The sequence below is a fragment of the Siphateles boraxobius genome, unplaced genomic scaffold (genome assembly GCF_051911475.1).
Source record: "Siphateles boraxobius isolate OS27281-9 unplaced genomic scaffold, OSU_SipBor_1 90, whole genome shotgun sequence".
Taxonomy (NCBI): domain Eukaryota; kingdom Metazoa; phylum Chordata; class Actinopteri; order Cypriniformes; family Leuciscidae; genus Siphateles; species Siphateles boraxobius.
This window is the reverse complement of record NW_027509220.1, coordinates 1,965,001-1,990,553: the sequence shown is the minus strand read 5'-3', so window position 1 is coordinate 1,990,553 and position 25,553 is coordinate 1,965,001. Positions and strand designations below refer to the sequence as shown.

The window sequence follows — 25,553 nt, the reverse complement described above, 5'->3', positions numbered from 1 at the left end:
TGACATGTGGAGCAAAAGAAGCAAGCTTACATTCAGTACAATCTATTTCTTTCATTTCTAATATATACAGATGTCATTTACGTCTTTTATTTTGTCAAGAGATTTAAAGCACTGTTTTTGAAGAGTGCGCATGTGCGAACGTGTTATAGTACGTAAGAACGAGCGATTGAATCTGGAAATAGAGCAAAATAACTGAGAAAAATCAGAAATAGTTCTCAGATGCATGTCCGTAATTTATAGCAAAACGTCAAGCATTAATTCGATCTCAAATAGATTCATTAAAGAAGTTAGTACTCCAACACCTGCGTGACACAGTATGGTTTTGGGAAACAGTCGTGACTAGCTAGTTGATTTCTTCAACACATGCATCATACTATTGTAGTTTAGCAGCGAGTTACGGCGTTGTAGGAAACGCATCCCTGTTTAGTTCCTGTCTCTATGAAGCCCCTCCTTCTGAAAAGCACACTGTGCTCTGATTGGTCGGCTGGATCAGTGTGTTGTGATTGGCCGAGCACTTCGAGTCTGTTTGGGAAATGTCCCCCCCCTTTTCATAACTGCCAGTTTCAACACACTACTAACTAACTTAACCAGGCCCCGCCCCTTTATTCTGCATATTAATTATTTAAATGAGGAATATTGTGAGGTGTTCGTACCCCGAGTTTAAACTCAATGGAGGCGTTTCAGTGAGTTCAGAAACAGGGACACTGAGATAGAGAATAATTCCTGCTGGAGGGACTTTTTCATGCTCAAACAGCAACATAACACATTAAAGAAAGATGCAAAAAAAGCATGACTAAATATTTATTTTTAAATCAAGGACGCTAGCATTTCAAATCAAGTGAAGGAGATTTGCGGCTCTTGTATAGGTGTTATTTGGACGGAGAGAGATAAGATGTCTTCATTTCTCTGTTGTAAAGAGTGATATGCTGAGGGAAGATCATGTTTTATGGATGGAGGTGTAGATCTCCGTGCTGGAGAAGCTTGAGGGGACACTTGTAATGAATCTCTTGATGTGATTACACTGCATGTACCGTGCCACAATATGTCCCGGCTTGAGCGAGAGCTTTTAGTTTAGTCTCACAGGCATTTCACATTTCAAAGCAGGGCTGATGCTTTGGTTAACATGCAGAGGTATATGAGTTTTCTGCATTCAGTTTGCCTAACAGGTGTTTAAGAATTAAAGATGCTCACCAAATGAATAAACACTACATTCTTTTTTATATTACCATGAAATAAAAGAAATTGTCAACACCCAAAAAGTAAATACAAGGAAAAAGAAAATCAACTACTATAAACAAAACAATTACCGATAGGGGCTTTACAGGAATTGGTCATTAGGTTGCACAATTCAATATGTGAAAATGTATGCAAGTCTTATCTGGTGGTATAGTTCATCAAACAATGTCCAAAGTTGAAGTAGTCCCTTAGTAGATGAATAATCCAACCATTTGAGATGAATTCACAAACGGTAACAGTTCTCATGCATCAGACTCTTCTAAATCAGGAAGGTCATAAGTAAGCCAAACGCCTCAAGCTTACAACCATCCTGGCTTTGAATCCATATTTAGTTCGCAACATGCAGTGTTAAAGTCCCAGATAAAGAGTCCTTCTAAAATACATACAAATAAACTGTATCAAACTTCTTAGCAACAAACATCATCATCAAGGCATACTTTTAAATAACAGGAAAGAAAACAAATCCTTACTTTAAAGGGGAACTTTGCAACTCTAGCTATTTCTTCGCTGATTTTCACTTTTGTTGTCGCATGTTTTCTCATACAGCTGTGAGGCGTATATTTCACAACACTGTCGTAAAAAAAACTCACTTGCAGACCCTCCTCCCTCTTTCTACCGCTGCTCATGTGCATTTGTTATTATCGGAGCCGGACAACTTTATCGTGTGGAGTGTGTCTACCGAGGTGGGTAATACATCATACACATTGAGGGCGGCGTGTGTGTTTATGTCGAATTACCGTAAAGCAGTTCGCGTTTCTCGCTCGTTCTCGCTTCTCACAAGACTTCCTATGTCCAGTTTACCGGGATGTTAGTCCTAGTGTTTCCACCCGTCCCGGTTTTTCAGGGATTGTTCTTCTTTTTAACAACCTGTCCCGGTAAATTTATACACTCTCCCAGGACACTGAATGAAGCAAGAGTTTGTGTGCGTCATCGATATGTTCCAGACAAAGGTGGCAACCCATGTTGCAAGGTTGGTTTTCCGCCTGGGAACGCTGGGGGGAGCGGGGAAAGTCACCATTCTCACCAAAACAGGTTATTTAACCATCTGAATTATTTCTAAGCGGTTTTATTAAGTTGAAATAGTTGGCAAGTTCCCCTTTAAGTTGAGCTTGAAATGGAATATTTCCCAACCAGGCTATAGCACAAATGCAGGTAACCCATGTTTTCTCCTGCTGCTGTTCTGCTAACTTCCTCTATGAACCCACCTTTGCTTAAGGAGCACACTTAGGCACCATAGCACCCCTAGTGGTGTGGAAGATAGACTGCAGATAAAAGACTTCGTAACTGGCTTGACTGTTACAGTATATTTAAACAAGAATCTTTCATCTTCTCGACATCAGCACTGCAGTGGGTCCTAATGACCATTTTCATTAATAATGGTCCGAATGCAGAATTAAAAATAGGCGACCATTAATGTCTCATCAAATCTAATGCGGGCAGAGTAAAAAAGCAGAGGACAAGACAAGATAAGCAGAGGACAGAGCATAAGAACAGGCCTACATACTTTTTTTTTTTGAAAAAAAAGTGTATTAAGTTGAACTAACACATATGCCGGGGTAAAATTGAATCTTAATGTTATTGACTGAAACTGAAAGCGTAAAAAAATTGTTACTTGAAATAAAATAAGATTTCCATTACACGAGAGTAGATGTTAAAACTTCATGCTGATTTGTACTCGGCTTTCGCCAAGATAAGCACCAACTAAGACATAGCTTTACAGTAACCTATGCTTCTCCATCCATTTACGCTTCTTTCCATATGGTGATGTAAATCTCCTTCTGTCTAGTGTTAACACGCGTCAGCACACACAGCGGCTGCAACCACAGCGCGGTCCCCCCATGACAACCGTCTGGATTGAGCTGAGTAGGGCACATCTCTAGGGTCTTCAAGTGGGCACCTTCCGTCCTCAGTGTTTCGCCGACTAGCCCACGACACCTCAAGAGGGCTCGAGGGCTCCCAGAGTCACCCCCCTCCGTCCCCCACTCAACTCAGCCCAGCTTACTGACCTCTACATCCCTCCTGCTGCTGAGACCTAACCACAATCTCACAATCTCTCCGCAACCCAACCATACGCGCCAACCCGTTTGACTAAGGCTGTCGAGCCCCACTGGTGCGTTAATATGCAGTTTCAGTGGCAATGGTTCCGTATGGCATACCACCTACCGCAAAACACAATATCTGCCCAACCACCCTTCATTCACGAAATATACAGAGGAACGTAATGACTGTAAATACTATACACCCTATACAAATAAACCAACAGACTCTTCAAGGTTTCAAGATTTCTGCGAAACCATTGCATGGCGGCCTGTACACAGCCAGCTAGTATCTTTCCGTCTCAACCACAGCCAGTTGCTGCTCCTTTCTGCTGCTTCAGATAAGTTCTTTACTGTGCGACGCAACTCTTGGCCACTGAATCCGGCGTCTCTGAGGAACCGGGTTGTAGAGTGTGCCACAAAACCTCGACAACCCACCTCCACTGGATAAACCTGGACTCTCCATCCTCGCTGTTCTGCTTCAGTGGCCAGATGAGCATACCGCAGTTTCTTCCTCTCATATGCCTCATCTACCGCATCCTCCCATGGCACTGTTAACTCTATCAGTTGAACAATGCGTGCTGATCCAGGCCACAAAACAATATCGGGTCGTAGGTTAGTGGTGGCAATCTCAGGTGGAAAAATAAGCCGTTGATCAAGATCAGCCAGCATCTTCCAGCCCCTAGCAGCTTATAAAAATATAGATTGCAAGGAGCAATTATCTGGGCCAAGCTCAAAGAACACGATAAGTCATGCCGATATGCCAAGGAGCATCAGACCAACATCAACAACAAGTAATTAAAGACATTTTAAGATGATTTTTAGGCAAAATGGCTTAAAAATAAATAGTCACTAGTAATTTGATTTAATGGTTTATCACTTTCGACCAATAGGGGGCGCTGTGACCAAATTGATGTTTTGTGGTCAGAGTAAGGTGACAAGTTTGTAGAGATGCGCGGTTGGCGGTTAGAGCCGCGGATAAACTCCAGATCGGGCGGATGACGTGACGAAAAATAAACTTTTAATTAAATTCGGGCGGGTGGCGGTTGAACCAATCAAATGAAAAATATATATACATTGTTAAATATTGTTACTAGGGATGTGACGGTGAGGATATTTTCCCACCGGTTAATCGACGTGTGACAACACCGGTAATACCGGTATCACCGGCGGGGGCTTTTAAATCACTAATTTAAAGGCAAACGTAAAATGCGCCCGTTTGCACGGGCAGGCATAATTGGTGGTCGTGCGGAGCAACACTGTTTTGTTAGTGTGCGCTGAATTGGTGCTAATTTGAAAACGAAACTAAATGTTTTTTACATCGCTTATAAAAAGCTGGTGCAGCAGTGTGATGCAATCTGACAAATCAAAATCCACCATATTTTGTCCGACAAAGCAGTCAGGAGAGTTAATAGATTAACGTCGGTGGATTTGAACTTGGCTTTAACTGAGGCATTCTCTCACGTCACAACACATTATAGCCACAAAAAGGTAGGTCTATTTATTGTTTCATTTTCTTTGACTGACCAAATTTGAAAGTTGAGACTTTGTTTCATATTAAATATTACCTGCTCGGTCCTGTCTGTCAGCGCGTTGTCAGTGTCCTTATAGGCTACGTGAGTTGCACGTATAAAATGAAGTTAACGGACAAACATGATCCATCAGGAAACGCCATAGATCGCTGAATTTCACTGCACTTCATGACGAGTTTTTCTTTAGCGTGAAGAAGCCACTCGCCGGAGTTGTGTTAAAAGATAACGGAGTTCATTCATGATTATTAGGCTACCGGTATCATAATACTCCTGGCTCCGTGTCTGAGTGAGTAATTTAATCTCTTACCTTTGTTCTTTGATTAACATTAGTGACACTTTAAGACCAGCCACTGCTGACAGAGACGCGATCTTAAACGCGTCCCATTTTCTCACAAATCTCTACGTTACTTTATTTAAATAATTTAATACTGCTCTTATGAGGACACTCGACAAAACAGAAATTTTGGCATAATTTGTGTGCGTTATGGTTTGTTCAAGCCCAAAAGAGAACTCGATACTGACGCGCGTCTTTTCTATGGGTCGCGCGCTTAAAAGCATTCACATTAATAAGAGCGTGATCATACAACGCAAAAAAACGGATACTGCGTAATTGCGTTAAATATTTTAACGCTTTTTTTTTTCACCGCGTTGTCGCGGTGGGCAAGTGATGAAACCGGTGTTGCGACTGAACACCGTGTAACACCGGTAACACCGACTACCGTAGCAAGCCTAATTGTTACCTACATCCGAAAAGTACATCCGTATCCTTTCTAGAACAGGCAAGAGCTTTCTAGCCTTGCGGCTCGTGTCACCAGCGCCTTGCATCGCCCATAGACCTTAAAACAATCAGCGGATGGCGGGCGGGTGCGGCTTTCAAAATTGGTCAAAAAAAGTTGGTTCGGACGGATCGATGATGCATTTTGTGATGCAGTTGCGGATGAAATAAAAGCCCATCCACGCATAACTACAAGTTTTGTGTCAATATGCTAAAGAATTGCAGAGATGCAGCCTCAGAGTCATTTTGGCATCATGCCTCAAATTTTGCCACGGTATTTGAAAATGGTTTTGTCTATCGACACGAAATCCATAACTTTTTGTTGGCACAGTCTGAAGATGATCTGACCCAAATCTGATTAAAATAGGACAAAAGCGGTCTAGGAGGAGTTTGAAAAAGAAGGGTTTTAAAGAAAATCTGAATGGAGGATAGGAAGATTAGCCGACTATGGCAAAATTGGTATCTATGTCCTCGGCATGACCGAAGGAATCTATTAAGTCCAGTTTCATTACAATAGGCTAATATAATTAACAAATTATTAGCATTTATGGAAGTATCATTATACCATATACAGGTCCTTCTCAAAAAAATTAGCATATTGTGATAAAGTTCATTAGCGGCCTTAAGCTCATCAGTGTTGGGTCTTGCGCCTCTCAACTTTCTCTTCACAATATCCCACAGATTCTCTATGGGGTTCAGGTCAGGAGAGTTGGCAGGCCAATTGAGCACAGTAATACCATGGTCAGTAAACCATTTACCAGTGGTTTTGGCACTGTGAGCAGGTGCCAGGTCGTGCTGAAAAATGAAATCTTCATCTCCATAAAGCTTTTCAGCAGATGGAAGCATGAAGTGCTCCAAAATCTCCTGATAGCTAGCTGCATTGACCCTGCCCTTGATAAAACACAGTGGACCAACACAAGGAGCTGACATGGCACCCCAGACCATAACTGACCGTGGGTACTTGACACTGGACTTCAGGCATTTTGGCATTTCCTTCTCCCCAGTCTTCCTCCAGACTCTGGCAACTTGATTTCCGAATGACATGCAAAATTTGCTTTCATCCGAAAAAAGTACTTTGGACCACTGAGCAACAGTCCAGTGCTGTCCTTCTCTATAGCCCAGGTCAGGCGCTTCTGCCGCTGTTTCTGGTTCAAAAGTGGCTTGACCTGGGGAATGCGGCACCTGTAGCCCATTTCCTGCACACGCCTGTGCACAGTGGCTCTGGATGTTTCTACTCCAGACTCAGTCCACTGCTTCCGCAGGTCCCCCAAGGTCTGGAATCGGTCCTTCTCCACAATTTTCCTCAGGGTCCGGTCACCACTTCTCGTTGTGCAGCGTTTTTTGCCACACTTTTTCCTTCCCACAGACTTCCCACTGAGGTGCCTTGATACAGCACTCTGGGAACAGGCTATTTGTTCAGAAATTTCTTTCTGTGTCTTACCCTCTTGCTTGAGGGTGTCAATGATGGCCTTCTGGACAGCAGTCAGGTCGGCAGTCTTACCCATGATTGCGGTTTTGAGTTATGAAACAGGCTGGTAGTTTTTAAAAGCCTCAGGAATCTTTTGCAGGTGTTTAGAGTTAATTAGTTGATTCAGATGATTAGGTTAATAGCTCGTTTAGAGACCCTTTTCATGATATGCTAATTTTTTGAGATAGGAATTTTGGGTTTTCATGAGCTGTATGCCAAAATCATCAGTATTAAAACAATAAAAGACCTGAAATATTTCAGTTGGTGTGCAATGAATCTAAAATATATGAAAGTTTAATTCTTATCATTACATTATGGAAAATAATGAACTTTATCACAATATGTTAATTTTTTGAGAAGGACCTGTATATAATATATCATTATAACAGTTGACCACAAGGTGGCTCTGCCCTGATACTTTGAGTACTGTTAAGGCATGGTGTTGAAGTAACGATTAACGTTGAAGTAACACAGTTTTGTAACGATACGACCAATGATTTCGTAAAATGTAGCATTTTACTTCAAAATTCAGAATGTCCGACAGGCAAATTGGCCGATATGGGAAAATTGGGTATCGCTCGACTCATCATGCTGCACCGAATGTGTGATTTTTGGCCCAACCCTTCAAAAGTTTTAAGCACAAATTGCCATTTTTCATATCTCCTGACCACTAGGTGACACTGCGCGGAAACTGTGCAGGTAACCTCAGGTCATGGTTATCATAACACACACCAAGTTTGGTCAGAATTTGCTAAAGCATTGCGGAGATATAGCTTCGCGTCCATTTTGGCACGCTCTTCGTAGAATTTGTTTGCGCGTTATTTGAGAATGGATCGACAAATCTTAAAGAAAAATCTTAGATAAAACTTGAGTTCCATAACTTTTTGCCAGCATGGTCTGAGGATGATCTGGTTACATTTTTGTGAAAAGTTAAAAGTAAAAAAAAAAGTTTTTAAAAAGTAGGTTTTTCGGAAAATTCAAAATGGCAAAAAAAATTCATGACGGAAAATTACATCATATGTACAGTTGGTGGCGTTAGAGGGATTGATTTAGATACACCAAATCTGCTATGGTGACAGTTCAGATTGTCCTCTATCTGTGTGCCAAATTTCATAACTTTCCCGCAAGCATTTCTATGGGCTGCCATAGAATCAAGAGCGGAAGAAGAAGAAACAGAATAATAATAAAAAGAACGCCAAAAGATACAATTGCTGCCACGTACCTTCGCTTAGTTTAAGTTGAAGTACTAAAATAGCTAGAACTAAATAAACTAAAACTAATAAATCAAAAAAGTTATATATATATATATATATATATATATATATATATAATAAAAATGACAAACACATTTTGAAAGAGGTCTATTATGCTCACCAAGTCTGCATTTATTTATACAGTAAAAACAGGAATATTGTGAAATATTATTAAAATTTTTCGATTTGCTGCTCAAGAAACATTTCTGATTATTATCAAGGTGGAAAACAAAATTGCTGCTTCAGATTTTTGAGGAAACTATGATACATTTTATTTTCTATAATACTTTGATTTAGAGAAAATTCCATAGAACAGTATTGATTTGAATTAGAAATATTTTGTTACATTATAAATGTCTTTACTGTCACTTTTGATCAATTGAATGTGTTTGTGCTGAATGCAAGTATTAATTTCTTAAAACACAGAGTCAAAAGTTTGGGGTCAGTCAATTGTTTTTTATGCCATGTTTTTTAACGAACTTTGCCTTTAAGATGATCCACATGTTTAAATATGGCCTTTTAGATGCTTTGCTAATGTGCTTTTAGATTCTGAAAGAAACTTTGAAGCGTCACTTTAACCACAGCTGAAGTGTTTTGTGTCAGATTTTTATCTGATTTAATGCCATGTTGATTTGATATCGAATGCATTTACATATCCTTAATTTCCTCTGAGCCCAGAATGAGTTTTCCTGGCTAAAGATAAGATTGACCTGATTAAACTGGTTTTGAATTAACATATTTACATAAATGCACGACACACACACACACACACACACTGATCTGACCGGAGGTTTGTGCAAGGGAGTCAGAAGCGCTAGTGGAGCATGTGAAATTGAATCGGACTCAAGAATGGGGGCTTTGATTGGTTGTCAGCTTATCAGATGCCTGAGGTGCTTCTGGACTGAAAAAGGATCTGTCTCTATATAAGATGTTTGAAATCTAAAGTCCAATATAAGTAGAAACCCCATGAGATCAAGACAAATCCGCTACTGGTTTCACAGATGAAAACAGTGCCATGCAGAGAACATGAAATTGAGAATTGAGAGTGAACAGGAAACACGTTTGGAAATTGAAAATGAACTGCATCTGACATTACACACTTAATATAAAGGTCCGTAAAACAGACCTGAGCTAACATGAACTAACAATTGTATTTTTATTAACTGAAGTATTTCACAATGGCTTCGAATGCAGCTCAGCCAATCATAATCAAGGACCGGAACTATCAGAATATTTTTTTTTTAGGCCACATTAATATTTAAAGGGAAATAATATTTACATTCTGTCATCATTTACTCGCTCTCAAATCATTACATGGAAGATATTTTGAAGAACATTGGGATCTGAACAACATTGGACCTCACCGACTTTGATTATATGGAACAAAAATGGTTCATATATCCGCTATTGTGTTTTATACAACACGAGCGTGAGTATATGATGCCAGATTTTTTATTTTTGGGTGAACTTCAGTCCCTTCAGTACGGGCTGCAGATTCATTTCTAAGCCCCTGTGACCCAAGACTAGACAGTTACTGTGCACACTGTTCTGTTTTATATCTGCTTAGTGAAAAATAAATGGCTTTGGATGAAAGTTTGGCAGATTAAAAGCATTTGAATCTCACACACCGCCTTCAAAGGACATTTGAAGACTATAAGTGGAATGCATGTAATTTTCATCTCCTGTTTAAATTCGATCCTGATCATCAACGCCCTTCATAACAACCTTAGCTTGACTGTAGTGTGACCAGGTGTTTGTGTCCTGTTTTTCAGAGGGTTTGGCTGTCGGCGTAGGCTTTGGGGCAGTCGGAAAAACTCCATCAGCTACGTTTGAAAGCGCAAGGTAAGCCATAAACACAGTTTAAAGGATAGTTCACCAAACTTTTACTCACCCCCATATCATTACAACACATTATTATTTTCTTTCGTGAAGCACAAGAGATGTTTAGCAGAATGTCATAGCTTCTGTTGTGAAAAGCATAATACAAGTTGGCCATTCAAAGATTTTGGTTCCATTTGTTACAATTTTTTAGTTAACATGAATTAACAACTCTTTAAAAATGATATGATCAATAAGTCATGACAACATGTTTTTCCATTGCTTCAACTCATCAAAATAATTTAACCAATTTCAACTTCATTTTCTAAGTTTAACTTGGCAAAAAAAATGAGTTGGAATTTCTTGAACAGCCAGTTTGATTATTCATAAAGATTTAAGGTATTACAGTTGAAATACAATAATTTTAATCACAATAATTTAAGTTGAATTACAGTGAATAGAAAATTGAAAATTTGGTAACACTATTAGCCTTTATATTTAATGCATCATAAAAGTATTTTTAATACATTAATTATGCCTTGTAATGCACCTTATACGGCATTATATGTCTCATGAATAATTGTAACCACAGTTATAATGCATTATAATTTTGATCTATTTTTTGAACGTTTCTTTAGAAAGTATAATGCATTAAAAACACATGACAAACAACCAATTTCATGTAGATGCTAAATTCAATGTAAACCACGGTTTTACGGGGCTTATGCTTTTATAAAATAGTTAATCCCTTAAAATATTTATTTTAATATTTATCACAGGTATATGTTTGTAGGCGTCGAACACGGCTCAACCAATCAGAATCAAGGACCAGAATTATCCATCAAGATTTTCAGTCAATAACGGCCTAAATTTCAGTCTGTTCCACACAAAAAGCTAGTTTCGGAAGAATATAGTACTCAAGTCATAACTTTATGATACTTTTGTAGTGCTTCTTGAGCTTTGCAGTATAAATAACCATGCTTTTGTTGTTTAAAAAAGAGCAGCTTGGACATTCTAACATTTTTTTAGAAATTTATAGAAAATATATGATGAGGCCAGAAGTACATTGGACTGAATGTAGACAAATTGTAATAGTAAAATATAGTGGCTGCTAATGCTTGAAGTCACAATAACAGAGGATCTGGACTGAGAACACATTTTTTATCACTTCCTCTTGTAGTTAGTAAAAAAAACAAGTTGCTTTGCATGAATATCTAACATTCTTTGTTATATTGAAAGCATTGATTTTAATTGCTAATATCTCAAAAACTCCCTCAAATGAGATAACAACTAAAAATGCAATATATGAAATCCCATATGACATGATCGATAAGTCATGGCAACATACAGTAGTGAGCAAAAACATCTTCTAACTTTAATTGAAATATTAAGCATATTGTGCTTGGAGTCATTTGTTTTATTTGTGATAACGCAATGAAACGCACCAAATTATGCGACATACTTTTTGTCCAGGCTGTCATACAAGGAAATGATGAACACATGCAAGGGGAAAAATCAAGACAACCAACGAAAACGAACTGATAATGTATTTTATTTTTTATTTTTTTATTTAACCCTTATTTAACCAGGTAAAAAACTCATTGAGATTAAAAATCTCTCTTGCAAGAGAGACCTGGCCAAGACGCTGCATAAAAAACATAAAGAACAGTTCCCTTTCAAGGGAACTTCGAGCTGCGTCAAACGCTGCGGGAACGCCCCTGCGTTGTGCGTCATGAAGCACGTATGGAATCAGCCCAATGGAGAGATGAAACGTCATAGGCGGGTGACGTCATCGACCAGGAAACTATAAAGCACCCCAAAAACACAAGCGCATTAGCTTCTGTGCTTTCAGTCGCGCTACATGTGAATCTGTCCCTGTGTGATATTGTCTGTCTTACATACCCTGCACCACACAAACAATTTATCCCTATATATATATATATATTGAGAGATTATGGCGGACGAACAGCAGTTCCCTTTCAAGGGAACTTCGAGCTGCGTCAAACGCTGCGGGAACGCCCCTGCGTTGTGCGTCATGAAGCACGTATGGAATCAGCCCAATGGAGAGATGAAACGTCATATGCGGGTGACGTCATCGACCAGGAAACTATAAAGCACCCCAAAAACACAAGCGCATTAGCTTCTGTGCTTTCAGTCGCGCTACATGTGAATCTGTCCCTGTGTGATATTGTCTGTCTTACATACCCTGCACCACACAAACAATTTATCCCTATATATATATATATTGAGAGATTATGGCGGACGAACAGCAGTTTAGAAAGTGTGTTCCTCCCTGCTCGCGTTATTTAACGAGCGGGGATACACATGATCTTTGTGTTGTTTGTTTGGGAGTTCAGCATGCCCAGTTTGCTCTCGAGGGAGCAGACTGTGAGCATTGCGAGCGTTTGCCGTTAAGGACGCTCCGCTCCCGCCGGTCGCTCTTTGAGGAGAGCGGTTCGGTGCGCGCTCCCCGCGGTTCGGGTCCCGCTTCTGCCGAGGCAGAGCGGCGGCGCTTATCGTGGGGATCGCAGATGGATCTCACAGCGGGGTTTGAGACGGGCTCTGCCTTATCTCTCCCTTCACCTGTGAGATCCAGTGCCTCAGTCCCGGGTTCGGAAGCACGCGCTGCGGTTTCTTCCGCTCGGGCTGAGGCACCAATGCTGCAGCTATCCAGTTCTGAGGAACTTGATGTTGTTAGTGTTGAGGGAGATGTGGAGGATTCGCCACCCCACACTCCTGAGAGTGATGAGCTTATGGAGGTGTTAACAAGAGCTGTTGAAAAACTTAATATTGAATGGCCAGTGACTAGACAGGAGTCTGTTTCTAAATCAAAGTTGGATGAGAGATTTTTGCCGTCACGTGTGCAGCCTCCACGCCGGTGCCTGCCGTTTTTCCATGATCTCCACACCGAGGTGTCGAAATCATGGAGAAAACCGGTGTCATATAGAGTGTTTAGTCCCCAGACTTCAACATACGCTAATATTATGGGAGCCAAGGCTCATGGTTATGGTGCTTTGCCTCGTGTGGAAGAGACGCTTGCGAGCCATCTCTCCCCCGAAGCAGCATCATCTTTTAAGGCACCGGCATTACCCACCAAGCCTTTAAGAAACACTTCGGCTTTAGTGGGTAAAGCATATTCGGCAGCAGGTCAGGCTGCGTCATGTCTGCATACTATGTCAATCTTGCAGGCATACCAGGCTGATCTGCTAAGGGACATGAGTGAGAGTGAGGAGGTCAGTACTGACGTAGTTCGTGAACTGCGTCAGGCTGCTGATTTATCCCTGCGTGCCACCAGAGAATCGGCCAAATTAATGGGTCGTTCTATGGCAGCTCTGGTGGCCGCAGAAAGACATTTGTGGTTAAATCAGACTAATATTAAAGAGAGAGAAAAAGCTTTTCTTTTAGATGCTCCTCTTTCTCCCATGGGGTTGTTTGGTGATGCTGTGAATTCAGTTATCGATAAATTCCAAGAAGAAAAGAAACAAACTGCAGCTTTTAAAAAGTTTCTTCCCCTTAAAGTTCATGTCCCTGGGGCTGCTGGGCGGGAGCAGCCCCGGCCGTCTTCGAGCTCATCACATAGAGCGCAGCAGAGGCAGAGTGTCGCGTCTCGTGCTCCCCCTGCTGGACAGTGGGCTCAGCCGCGACACTCTCAGCCGAAGCCTTCTCCCAGTAGAACTGATCTGAGGACAGTTATATTGGCTAAGAAGGCTTCGGCTAAGAAGAAGTCCTGACGCCAAGCCGTTCAGGATGCTGAGGGTGGTCCCCACCGAGGCGGAAAGGTGTTCACCTCTTTTTACGGTGCCCATTCCTCCTCGGTGCCCTCAGGGGCTCGTTCTGCCAACCCCGCCTTTATGCCGGGGCACAGACGATCCCAGCGAGCGCTTTCCCGAGGGACGCTCGCTCCCTCTGAGGAGGGTCTCAGAGCGGTCAGACCAGTTGTTCCCTGCCGGTGCGCCGTTACAGGGCGCTGCGTCTGCTGCTCAAGTTACACCAGAGGCCAGTCTCGAGAGGCTGGTACCCTTAGTAGAATTTCTGGCAGAGTGGAAAAGCCTTCCAAAAATATCTCATTGGGTCCTGCAGACAGTAGAAAAGGGTTATGCTATCCAGTTCAGGTGTCGTCCACCAAAATTCAGAGGGGTTCTGCACACAGTGGTGGGCCCCGAGCAGGCTCTGGTATTGGAACAAGAGGTGAAAACGCTCCTTCAAAAAGAGGCTATAGAACGGGTTCCTCCTCCCAGTTTGGAGTCAGGTTATTACAGCCGATATTTCATCGTTCCAAAGAAGGATGGGGGGTTGCGTCCAATTTTAGACCTGCGCATATTGAATCGCTCGGTAGGGAAGCTAAAATTCAAGATGCTCACTATCAAGCAGATCGTGTCTCAAATCAGGTCCGAGGACTGGTTTGTCACGATAGATCTGAAGGACGCATACTTCCATGTGTCCATCCTTCCACAACACAGGAAGTTCCTGAGGTTCGCCTTCGGGGGCGAGGCGTACCAGTACAGGGTTCTTCCGTTTGGCCTAGCTTTATCTCCCCGCACTTTCACGAAATGCATGGATGCAGCACTAGTGCCTCTGAGGCTTCAGGGCATTCGTATTCTCAATTACATCGACGATTGGTTGATTTTAGCTCAGACCGAGCAGATGGCGGTTCGGCATCGAGATGTCGTCCTCGCTCATATCAGAAAGTTGGGGTTGAGGCTGAACGCAAAGAAAAGTGTATTATCTCCTTCCCAGAAGACCACTTTTCTGGGTGTCGTTTGGGATTCGGTATCGATGCGGGCGCGACTCTCTCCGACCCGCATCGCTTCGATTCTCTCAGCTGTGAAACAAGTGAAGCTAGGCCAGCTACTCACTGTCAAGCAGTTTCAGAGACTGTTGGGTCTGATGGCAGCAGCGTCCAACGTTATACCTTGCGGCCTGTTGTACATGAGACCGCTACAGTGGTGGCTCAGGACCAAGGGATTCTCCCCGAGGGGAAATCCGCTCCGCACGTTCAAAGTCACGCGGCGCTGCCTTCGTGCTCTGGTCATGTGGAGAGAAACTTGGTTCCTATCCAAAGGTCCTGTGCTGGGGGCTCTTTGTCGTCGCATAACGCTAACGACGGATGCTTCCCTCACAGGGTGGGGGGCGGTCATGAGTGGTCGCCCAGCCCAAGGTCTGTGGCAGGATCATCATCTTTCGTGGCACATAAATTGTCTAGAGATGTTGGCTGTGTTTCAGGCTCTGAAACACTTCCTAACAAACCTGAGAGGCCATCATGTGTTAGTTCAATCAGACAACACGTCGGTGGTCTCTTATATAAATCATCAGGGGGGCCTGCGGTCTCGCCGGCTTTACAAGTTGGCCCGTCAGATCCTCCTGTGGTCCCAAGGGAAGCTACTATCTCTGAGAGCAATGTATCTCCCTGGGTATTTGAATGTGGTAGCAGACTCCCTGTCGAGGCAGGGGCCGAGGCCAGGGGAATGGAGACTCCACCCCGAGGTGGTGGAGCTCCTTTGGTTGAGTTTCGGTCGCGCCGAGGTGGACCTATTCGCTTCCAAGGAGACCACTCATTGTCATCGGTGGTTCTCCATCACTCTTCCAGCCCCCCTGGGGTTGGATGCTATGGTGCAGCCGTGGCCGAGGTCACGTCTGTACGCCTTTCCCCCGATTGCTCTGTTACCAGGAGTTCTGGAGAGGGTCCGCCGGGACGGGGTCAGTCTACTACTAGTAGCCCCTTTCTGGCCGGCCCGAGTATGGTTTGCGGACCTGATTTCTCTCCTGGACGGTTCTCCTTTGGAGCTCCCGGTCAGGAGGGATCTGCTCTCCCAGGCGGGGGGCACGATACTTCACCCCCGCCCAGAATTGTGGAAACTGTGGGCTTGGCCTCTGAGGGGGCCCAGCTCATAGACTCCGGTCTCTCAACCGAGGTTGTTGAGACCATTCTTAACTCCAGAGCTCCATCCACGAGGAAGCTTTATGCCTTGAAGTGGAAACTTTTCACTTCTTGGTGTGGAGAACACCTGCAGGACCCAGTTAACTGCCCAGTGGGTGCAGTGCTGGAATTCCTGCAGGAGCGCTTCTCCACAGGGTTATCCCCCTCCACACTAAAGGTGTATGTGGCGGCACTAGCTGCTTACCACGTCCCTTTCAGTGGAGTTTCTCTTGGGAGACACCCGCTTATAACTCGTTTCCTCCGTGGCACTTTGAGGCTGAGGCCAGCAGTTCGTACGAGGGTGCCGACTTGGGATCTGGCCATTGTATTAGAAGGTCTTTCCCTAGCTCCTTTTGAACCTATCGAAGAAGTTCCCGAGAAGTTTCTCACTTTTAAGACTATCTTTTTGCTTGCTATCTCTTCACTAAAAAGAATCGGAGATTTGCAGGCTCTGTCGGTTTCACCCTCGTGCCTGGAATTTGCACCTGGCATGGTTAAAGCTTTTCTGCATCCTAGACCAGGTTACGTTCCTAAGGTTCCTACTAATATTGTTAGACCTACGGTTCTGCAGGCTTTCTGTCCTCCTCCATTTATGTCATCGGACCAGGAGAAACTTAATTCACTCTGCCCTGTTAGGGCATTAGACGCTTATGTCCACAGAGCTGCCCTGTGGAGGAAATCAGAACAACTTTTTGTATGTTTCGGGCCACCCAGGAAAGGGTGTCCGGCGTCTAAACAGAGAATGAGCAAGTGGGTGGTTGAGGCTATCTCACTTGCTTATGAGTCGGCTGGCCAGCCTTCACCTTTGGTTGTCCGAGCTCACTCTACCAGGAGTATGGCTGCTTCTAAAGCTCTTTTGTCGGGGGTTTCCCTGAGTGATGTTTGTGATGCGGCTGGATGGTCTTCACCGCATACTTTTATTAAGTTCTATGACCTAGACTTAAGCTCTACCCCTGGGGCACAGGTGCTCTCGTCCTCTGTGCGCTAGTCTCACATGACGGTCATTTGGTCCTATGGCGACGTGGGTATTCGCGTTCCCGCAGCGTTTGACGCAGCTCGAAGTTCCCTTGAAAGGGAACGTCTCGGTTACGTATGTAACCCTAGTTCCCTGATAGGGAACGAGACGCTGCGTCGCTCCGCCATACTCCCGGCACTCCCGTTAGCGCTTCCTTCAAGCCTATCAGAAGCTAATGCGCTTGTGTTTTTGGGGTGCTTTATAGTTTCCTGGTCGATGACGTCACCCGCCTATGACGTTTCATCTCTCCATTGGGCTGATTCCATACGTGCTTCATGACGCACAACGCAGGGGCGTTCCCGCAGCGTTTGACGCAGCGTCTCGTTCCCTATCAGGGAACTAGGGTTACATACGTAACCGAGACGTTTTCGACATATAAAAAACATCAAGTACACATACATATATAACACAAGCCCCTATGTTGAATAAGGCATAATACAACTTTATAAACAACAGCACTGACCAATGTTCATCTGTTCCATATCCCTCAGAGTTGAAACAAACTGTCCATAAGAAATAAATGCAGTCAGTTTCAGCGAGTTTTGAAGATGGTTCCAAGCAGAAGGTGCAGCGAACAAAAAGGCTTTTTACCTAACTATGTTTTGACACGGGGGACCAACAAGTGTAGGATGTCCTTTGAACGTAATCCATAATGAGCATGAGTACTTGTTAAAAAGATACTCAGATAGGTAGGAGCTAGTCCAAGAAATGCCTTATAGATGAAACATAGCCAATGAGTGTACCTTCTTGCATAAAGAGAGGGCCATTTAGCTTTATAGTAAAGGGTACAATGATGTGTCCTATAATTACAGCCAGTGAAAAAACGCAATGCACAATGATACACAACATACAATTTCTTTAGGCATTGGGCAGAAGCATTCATATATATCAGATCACCATAGTCTAATATGGGAAGAAAAGTGGCCTTCACTAGGTATTCTCTAGCACGAATGGATAAGCGTTATTTTGATCTGTAGAAAAAGCCAAGCTTTATCTTAAGCTTAGAAACCAAATTGCTAATATGAGTTTTGAAACACAGTTTAAAATCAATGATTATACCTAAATATTTATAACTGTTAACTAACTCAATTTCATTTCCTTCAGAAGTTAAGATGATTGAAGAAGAAACTGGAAGTTGTCTTGAGTTTGTAAATACCATTACTTTGGACTTTTCTACATTTAAAACCAACTTAAGCTGTTTTAAACGGTTCGGGACAGTATTGAAAGCAAACTGCAAAAAATCAAGGGCTTTTTTAGTAGATGATGCAATACAATAAATAACAGTGTCATCAGCATAGAAATTATACACAGAATTCGATAGATTATGACAAAGATTGTTTATATAAATTGAGAACAATATGGGCCCTAGTACTGAGCCTTGAGGAACCCCCTTGGAAATGGGCAAAAAGGAAGAGAAAGAGCCAGCCATCTGAACAATTTGGGTTCTACCTGACAGATAATTTGTAAACCAATATACTGAATGCTTAGACAGTCCAATGCTCAGTAGTCTATTTACAAGAACGCAGTGATCAACTGTATCAAATGCTTTTGAAAGATCTATAAACAGTGCAGCACATATTTTCATGTTATCCAGTGCCCCAATAATATCATTTATCACTTTCAATGCTGCAGATATGGTACTGTGTTGTTTCCTAAACCCAGATTGAAAGGGGGATAAAATATAATTTGTATTTAAAAATGTCTTTAGCTGCTCACCAACCAAGCGTTCAAGGAGCTTGGCTAAAACACACAGCTTGGAAATAGGCCTATATTTATTTAAAATAGAGGGATCGCCCCCTTTTTGTAATGGTGTAACATGGGCTGACTTCCATACTTTGGGGATATCATTTTCAGTAAATGTTAAATTAACAATATAAAATAGAGGCTCTGCAATGAAGTCAATCACTTACTTTAGATTTATTTCCCCATAAAACATGACATAATATCTTATGGGATTTTACTCATCATGTTTTCTCGGAAAATAAATCAAAATTAAGTGATTTGTTGCTTAAAAAAGCAAAATTATCTGCCAATGGTGTAAGAAAAATAATCTTAATTCAAACAGAAACAAGTTTTTTTTTCTTACCCCATTGGCAGATATTTATTTCCCCAGAAAACAAGACACAATCTTATGGCATTTTACTACTTTAGTAAATGCATCTTCATTTAAGATTTTTTAGATATTTAGACTGGAAACAAGACAAAAATACTGAGTAAGAAAAGCATTTTTGTTGAAATGGTTGAAATGGGTTCTAGATTTTTTGCAGTCAGGCGTATAATGGAACATGAACAGTTTCTGCTTCATTATTCTCTGTCATGATAGAAACTAATATGGGGCCAGAAGGACATGATTATGAGTTGATTCATTTTGGGGTGAATTATTTATTTAAAAGGGCACATGCAGAGTGATATTCTGGTTTAGTGTGAATTTTGCAGACAGTATTGTGCGATGCTGTCACCAAGTGGTCAAAATTGGTATTGTGAGATCTCTGCGTCTTTCTCAAACGCACGCACACACACACACACACACACACACACACACACACACACACACACACACACACACACACACACACACACACACACACACAGATAATTCTTGCACATATGTTAATATCCATGTTCTCGAGTCTGTTTAAATGTGCAAATGCTGCCAGACAGGGAGGGAGCGAGAAGGAAACCGGCTAACAAGTGTTCACATCTCACTCCCAGATGGAGTCTATTAGCCATCGCTGAGAATCAGAGCCGCATTGTAAGCGTTCGAGCACCTGGACTCCACTATGTGTGCGCACATCTGTGACCAGATGTGAGCCAAAGCTTGCAGATGTTGAATGTGTGTCTTTTATTCTGCATTTCTGTCTGTGTGTGCTTTTAATACCATGTATTTCCATTATAGGAAAAGCTGTTTTGGGTTAGTGTTGCAATCATATAATCTCTTTACATCCATACTGACAACTCAGGGTTTCATATACGCTTTCTAGATGAAACCTCTATTTGCTCATGATTAAAAGCGCAGAGAGAAGGAGAGACAGATGGATGAATGGATACATAGTTTGTTCAAGGAGTAAACACAGAGAGCAGCTTTGAACGTATGATACGGCATAAGAAAGAGGTCTTTGTCTCAGCCTAAAAACAATCGCACGAGGGCAAACGGAGAGTAGAGCCAAAGTCCCTTTAAGGCAAGTCATTCAACACATCTTATCCGCCATATTGCTCCCATTCATAGGAATATGAGTGCACCGCCTGTGTATATCGCAAGTTTTTGGTAGAGCTCAAGTCAAGTTTTATGTGTATAGCGCTTTTCACATTGCACATTATTTCAAAGCAGCTTTACATAAAATCTTGATGTTATTGTTTATAATATCTCAGTATTTCAATGCATTATAGTTGCATTTAGCAGATTAGAGCTGGGTGAGAATATAGTTGCGTTCGGCAAGCAGTTGATATTTATTTGCCATATACTGTAGGCCTATATATTGTGTTTAAATGAATACTGCATGTATGCGGATAAAGTTGATGTACTATATATCCAACTTGACATATATCGAAAATATATTCTACTATATTGCACCCTTTTATTCTTTGCTCAATTATGCTGAAATTGTCAATTTTGATTCCATGGTGACTTTAAAAGATATGTGTTTTTCCCCCCCAAAAAATAAATGTTTAAATTGTTTTTATTGCTTTATAATATTTATAATTGAGTTCTATGGAGGGGAGATTTTAAATGTTTTTAATCAAAAGATACTGTTAACGAAAATATGATGAGAATTTTTTATTTTTTTTATTGTTAATATTGCTTAATCAGTGTATTTGAAAAAGAATATTCGTATATCCGAATGAAACGCTTCTGGAACAAGAACAAATGTAGAGAAAAATCTGTATCAGACAAGAGAAGAGAAGAGATGTTGCAAGAGGAAGTTATTCTGATTCAAGATCACAGGAACATCATTTTTAAACAATAATGTGCACGGATAAATCATTTAGAATAAATGCTGCAAAATAAAGAAATGATTTCTTTCAGCTTCATATTTTGGTTCTTCCATTCCTCCACTCCACTGGAGAAAGTGCTGGTGGTTTTGGTTTTGTGTTCGTCACGTATTTATGTCTTTTCCACGACACAAACCTTGATGTTTTTGTGAAGCTGCACCAGAATATCCCCACAAGACTTTTCTTATTAAGTGAAAAAGAAAGAAAGAAACGTGAAATTCCCCAACACACAACCAGTTTATTCTGAAAATAAAATAAAAACATTAGTTTCGAAATGATGACTTTTGAGGGACTTTTCCCAGAGTCAGACTTACACTAGTTATATTATACTCTGCACTACTCTACTGTATTATACTGTACTGTACTCTCCTTCTTTCTGTCCTTTCTGGCTAAAACATTCAATGTGATCAACACTTGCATGACTTTAAAGTCCTTCAATGTGTTGTTTTGAGGAACCAGGATAATCCCAGATCTCTTTTCAAGGATTTCTGGGAAGTGGAACAGTTTACATTATTGTCATTAGTCTCTGGTAATTAATGTGGGATGGCTGAAATTCACAGGGATCTACAGGGAAGCCACATTGGATCAGGTTTTCCATTCAGTAAAGAACTAAAACCTTCCAAGTGTTTGATCTTCACATGAAAACCCCTCAACAAACGCTTAATAATGGACGTTATAGAGCTGTTCAGTCAGTGGTGATTCTTGCACGTTTGTAAAACCACCAAATATCAGACGTTACGTATTCAAGAGTCTCTTTTTGGATTGTGCTAATTGTATATTATTAGGACACTAAAACCACTAACTTTATTAGCCTGAGTTTAATCCTGTGTTTTATTTTTGAGATTTTTTTTGTGGCAACAAATTGCCACAATTTTTTTTTTATTGCCACAAAAGAAATTTTCCAGACATACACAAGCTGAAGTACATTTGCTAACATTATCTCACCTTCAACCTTAGAGAAGATGCTTGTTTATTCAGAGAGACGTCTCGACCTGTTGGAGGTTTTCGATGTGGAGATACAGCAGTGGCCAAAAATTGACATTTTTACCCTTTATTCAAATATTATTACCAAATTTGTTAAAGAATATTGCGTGCACTCTAAAATATCCTGGGTTGTTTCAATCCATGTTTGGGTCAAATATGGACAAACCCAACCGTTGGTTTAAAAGTGTAATTTAAAAATGTGAATCAACAGTTGGGTTTGTCTATATTTGACCCAAACGTGCAATCAATAGTTTTATTTGTGATAATGCTATGAAACATGACAAATTGTGCACAATTTTTGTCCAGGCTGTAAATTTATGAATGCATGCAAAAATAAGAGAGGACCAATGAAATATTATGTTGTAGTCAATGTATGTGCTTTCCTGTCAGCTTTTTGATTTTAAATAGAGTTTTGTCTTCCCTCATATTTCAAATATTTAAAAATATAAGAGTTTCCTCATATTTAGATAGTTTAATTAAACTTGTAGGGTCATTAAACAGTTTTGGCCACTGCTTCTCCAGTCTCTGAAGCGTCTCGTCCTCCATGAGCCACTGAAGGCAGTCAGACAGACAGTCTTCTCTCTCTCCTCTGAAACAAAAGTCTGTTTGTTTTCCAGGGAAAAGCCACTCTTCTGTTTCTTTCCCTTTCCCAGCACTCTTCTCCCAGTCAAAGCAGTCCTTGCATTCCCCAGTACCCACATACTCAAGTGGACTGTTAAAACCAGATGCTCAGAGACTCTTCAAAGAAACGGGGACTTTTTTTTATTTTTGCAGCTCAAATGTAGGTACAGAGAAGATGCATTGAAGCCCAGACGTGCAATTGCTCAGGGGTCTCTATCTTTTACTCAGACTAGGGTGTGTGTGTTGGGATAAATGTGCTGCTGACATCACTGAACTTTATTGACTCGCTCCTCATCGCGCGCAACAGCGGAGGTGACGTGACCTCGGAGTTGTCCAAACATTTTACGACAAGTTTATTTTATTTCTAGGGCTAAATGTGATGAACTCAGCTGGAATAACATTTTCCCTCCTGCTTCTCTGCTGGAGGTGTTACTGTCAAAGCCCTGAAAACCTCTGACACTAACATTAGTCCTCTACGCATCAATTATGTCATATTTAAAGAGCGAACAAGCTCATTTTAGTGGAGGTTGATCTTATGCATGCCTTTTGTTTCATTTCCTTCAGCAATTTCCTCTGGTGAAAGACTAATAAAAATTAATTATGAAATTTACTGAGAAATATATGAAAATGTTCTTGTGAAGAAGTAATTTAACAGAATTAATTTGCGATATATAAGCGGGTCAGTCAATCGGGAAATAATGTCAAAATGGATAATAATAATTGTATTATCATATTTTTTTAAATATTGTCCAAGCAATAACAGATCTGCCTTTTAATATCAGTCTAATCAAGCCATTATTGAACCTCCTTTGATTTATAGTTATTACATTACTAATGTCTGTCTTATTTCTGTAGCTGTTTTTAGAGATGTTTTAATAGCGTCACTAATTTGAAGTTTGAATGTTATTTCAAGTTATATCTCTGATTCTATTTGTTTTCATCATTATTTAATTTCATACTTGACATATTTCATTAATTAAAAATAGCGTATATGTAGTAAAGTTTAGTAAAGTTTTTTTTTATACGCAATAGATTATCAGAGCTGTGCATTGTTGCATTGGTGTATATAAATAGAAATATCACTCTTCTTTGTGTTCGTATAGTAGAAAAACAAGCATATTTTAATCTAATTAGATTTACTCCATTGCACTTTTTGTTTTAAACTAGTTGGGTCTACCTGGAGAATGACTCTTTGGTGAAGACAGTTGCACCACACATATTCATCATAGCTTATGGTCAGCATAATCTCAAGAATATTTGAATAAATGTGTGGCTGTTGTCGAACTTCAGCATTGTCTTCAGTGTTGGATGTGTTCTGGGAACTGTGTTTACTGGTCCTGTGAGTGTATGCTTAACCAAACACACATGCCAACAGGAATTCTGCCGTACAATGGACCTTTGCAAAAGATCATAAACAGCTTGTCAGCCAAGACCGAAAAACTTCCAGATTGATTTCTTGATGTCAATTTGGGACAGAAAGTTTGTGCTTTTCACAGATGTGGTCCGCACAGTATTTATCTGTTGGTTTTATTGATTTATTGAGTCTTTGCTCAGTCAAACAGTGCAGATGTGACCTCGCATCTCTGTAGTTGTATCTCGTGTTTCTTCTAAAGCTGGTTCTCCAGCATCTGTGTGTGTTATTCTGGCTCTTTCTGACCTTCGCTCTGTATTTGCTCGTGTTTTCGACTCTTCTCGTCCTCAGGCTTCCTCTGGCTGATGTATATTGTGTCAGTTTGATGCACCACAGCACATTCGTTTAATGAATCATGTTGGTTCATTTGATTCTCTTCTGACAGACTGACACGAGGTTTATGGTTCAGTTCCTCACAATCATCTACTCAGGAATGATTTAGATGTTTATACTGCATTTTTATTTTCTGAGTTGATTTTGAATCTGACGGATTAACAATAATCCATCCGTCCGTCCGTCTATCCATCCATCCATCCATCCATTGTTCATTTTATATATATATATATATCTTTCATTCCATCCATCCATCGTTTTGTCGTTTTATCTGTTCTATCTATCGTTTTATCCATCCTTCCATATATCGTTCATTCTATATATATATTTCATTCCATCCATCCATCCATCCATCCATATATCGTTCATTCTATATATATATATATATATATATATATATATATATATATATATATATATATATATATCTTTCATTCCATCCATCCATCCATCGTTTTATGTCGTTTTATCTGTTGTATCTATCGTTTTATCCATCCATCCATATATATTGTTCCTTTTATATATATATATATATATATATATATATCTTTCATTCCATCCATCCATCGTTTTATGTTGTTTTATCTGTTCTATCTATTGTTTTATCCATCCATCCATCCATCCATCCATATATTGTTCATTATATATATATATATATATATATATATATATATATATATATATATATACAGTGATGTGAATAAGTTAGGACACCCATGCTAAAGTTGCCTAAAAAGAGGAATAAAAAAATCTTCTTTTGGAAATTGATCTTAATGCCTTAATTTAAAAAATTAGGAAAAATCCAACCTTTAAGGACACCAATTTTCTTTGTGAATGAATAATGTATCATAAATAAATAAATGTTCTTCCTTAAAATACAGGGTGCATAAGTCAGGCCACCCCTATGTTAAATTCCCATAGAGTCAGGCAGATTTTTATTTTTAAATGCCAGTTATTTCATGGATCAGGGTAATATGCATCCTGATAAAGTTCCCTTGGCCTTTGGAATTAAAATATCCCACATCATCACATTCTCTTCTCCATACCTAGAGATTGGCATGGTTTTATTTCAGTTAGCCTAATAGCTGGTTTGATTTGCATTGAAAGATGATCTTATGGAAAGTTCCCCATGCCAATCTGTAGGTATGGTGAAGGGAATGTGAT

At 40.6% G+C, this 25,553-nt stretch overlaps 1 protein-coding gene across 1 annotated transcript in view; it reads left to right on the top strand.

Moving 5' to 3' along the window:
* The window catches only part of LOC143733115 (zinc transporter ZIP11-like), a 91,517-nt gene that overhangs the window by 47,775 nt on the left and 18,189 nt on the right, over window positions 1-25,553 (top strand). The window contains exon 4 of the mRNA XM_077224684.1: window positions 10,073-10,142. Within this exon, the coding sequence (XP_077080799.1) occupies window positions 10,073-10,142 (70 nt within the window). The remainder of the gene's footprint in view (window positions 1-10,072; window positions 10,143-25,553) is intronic.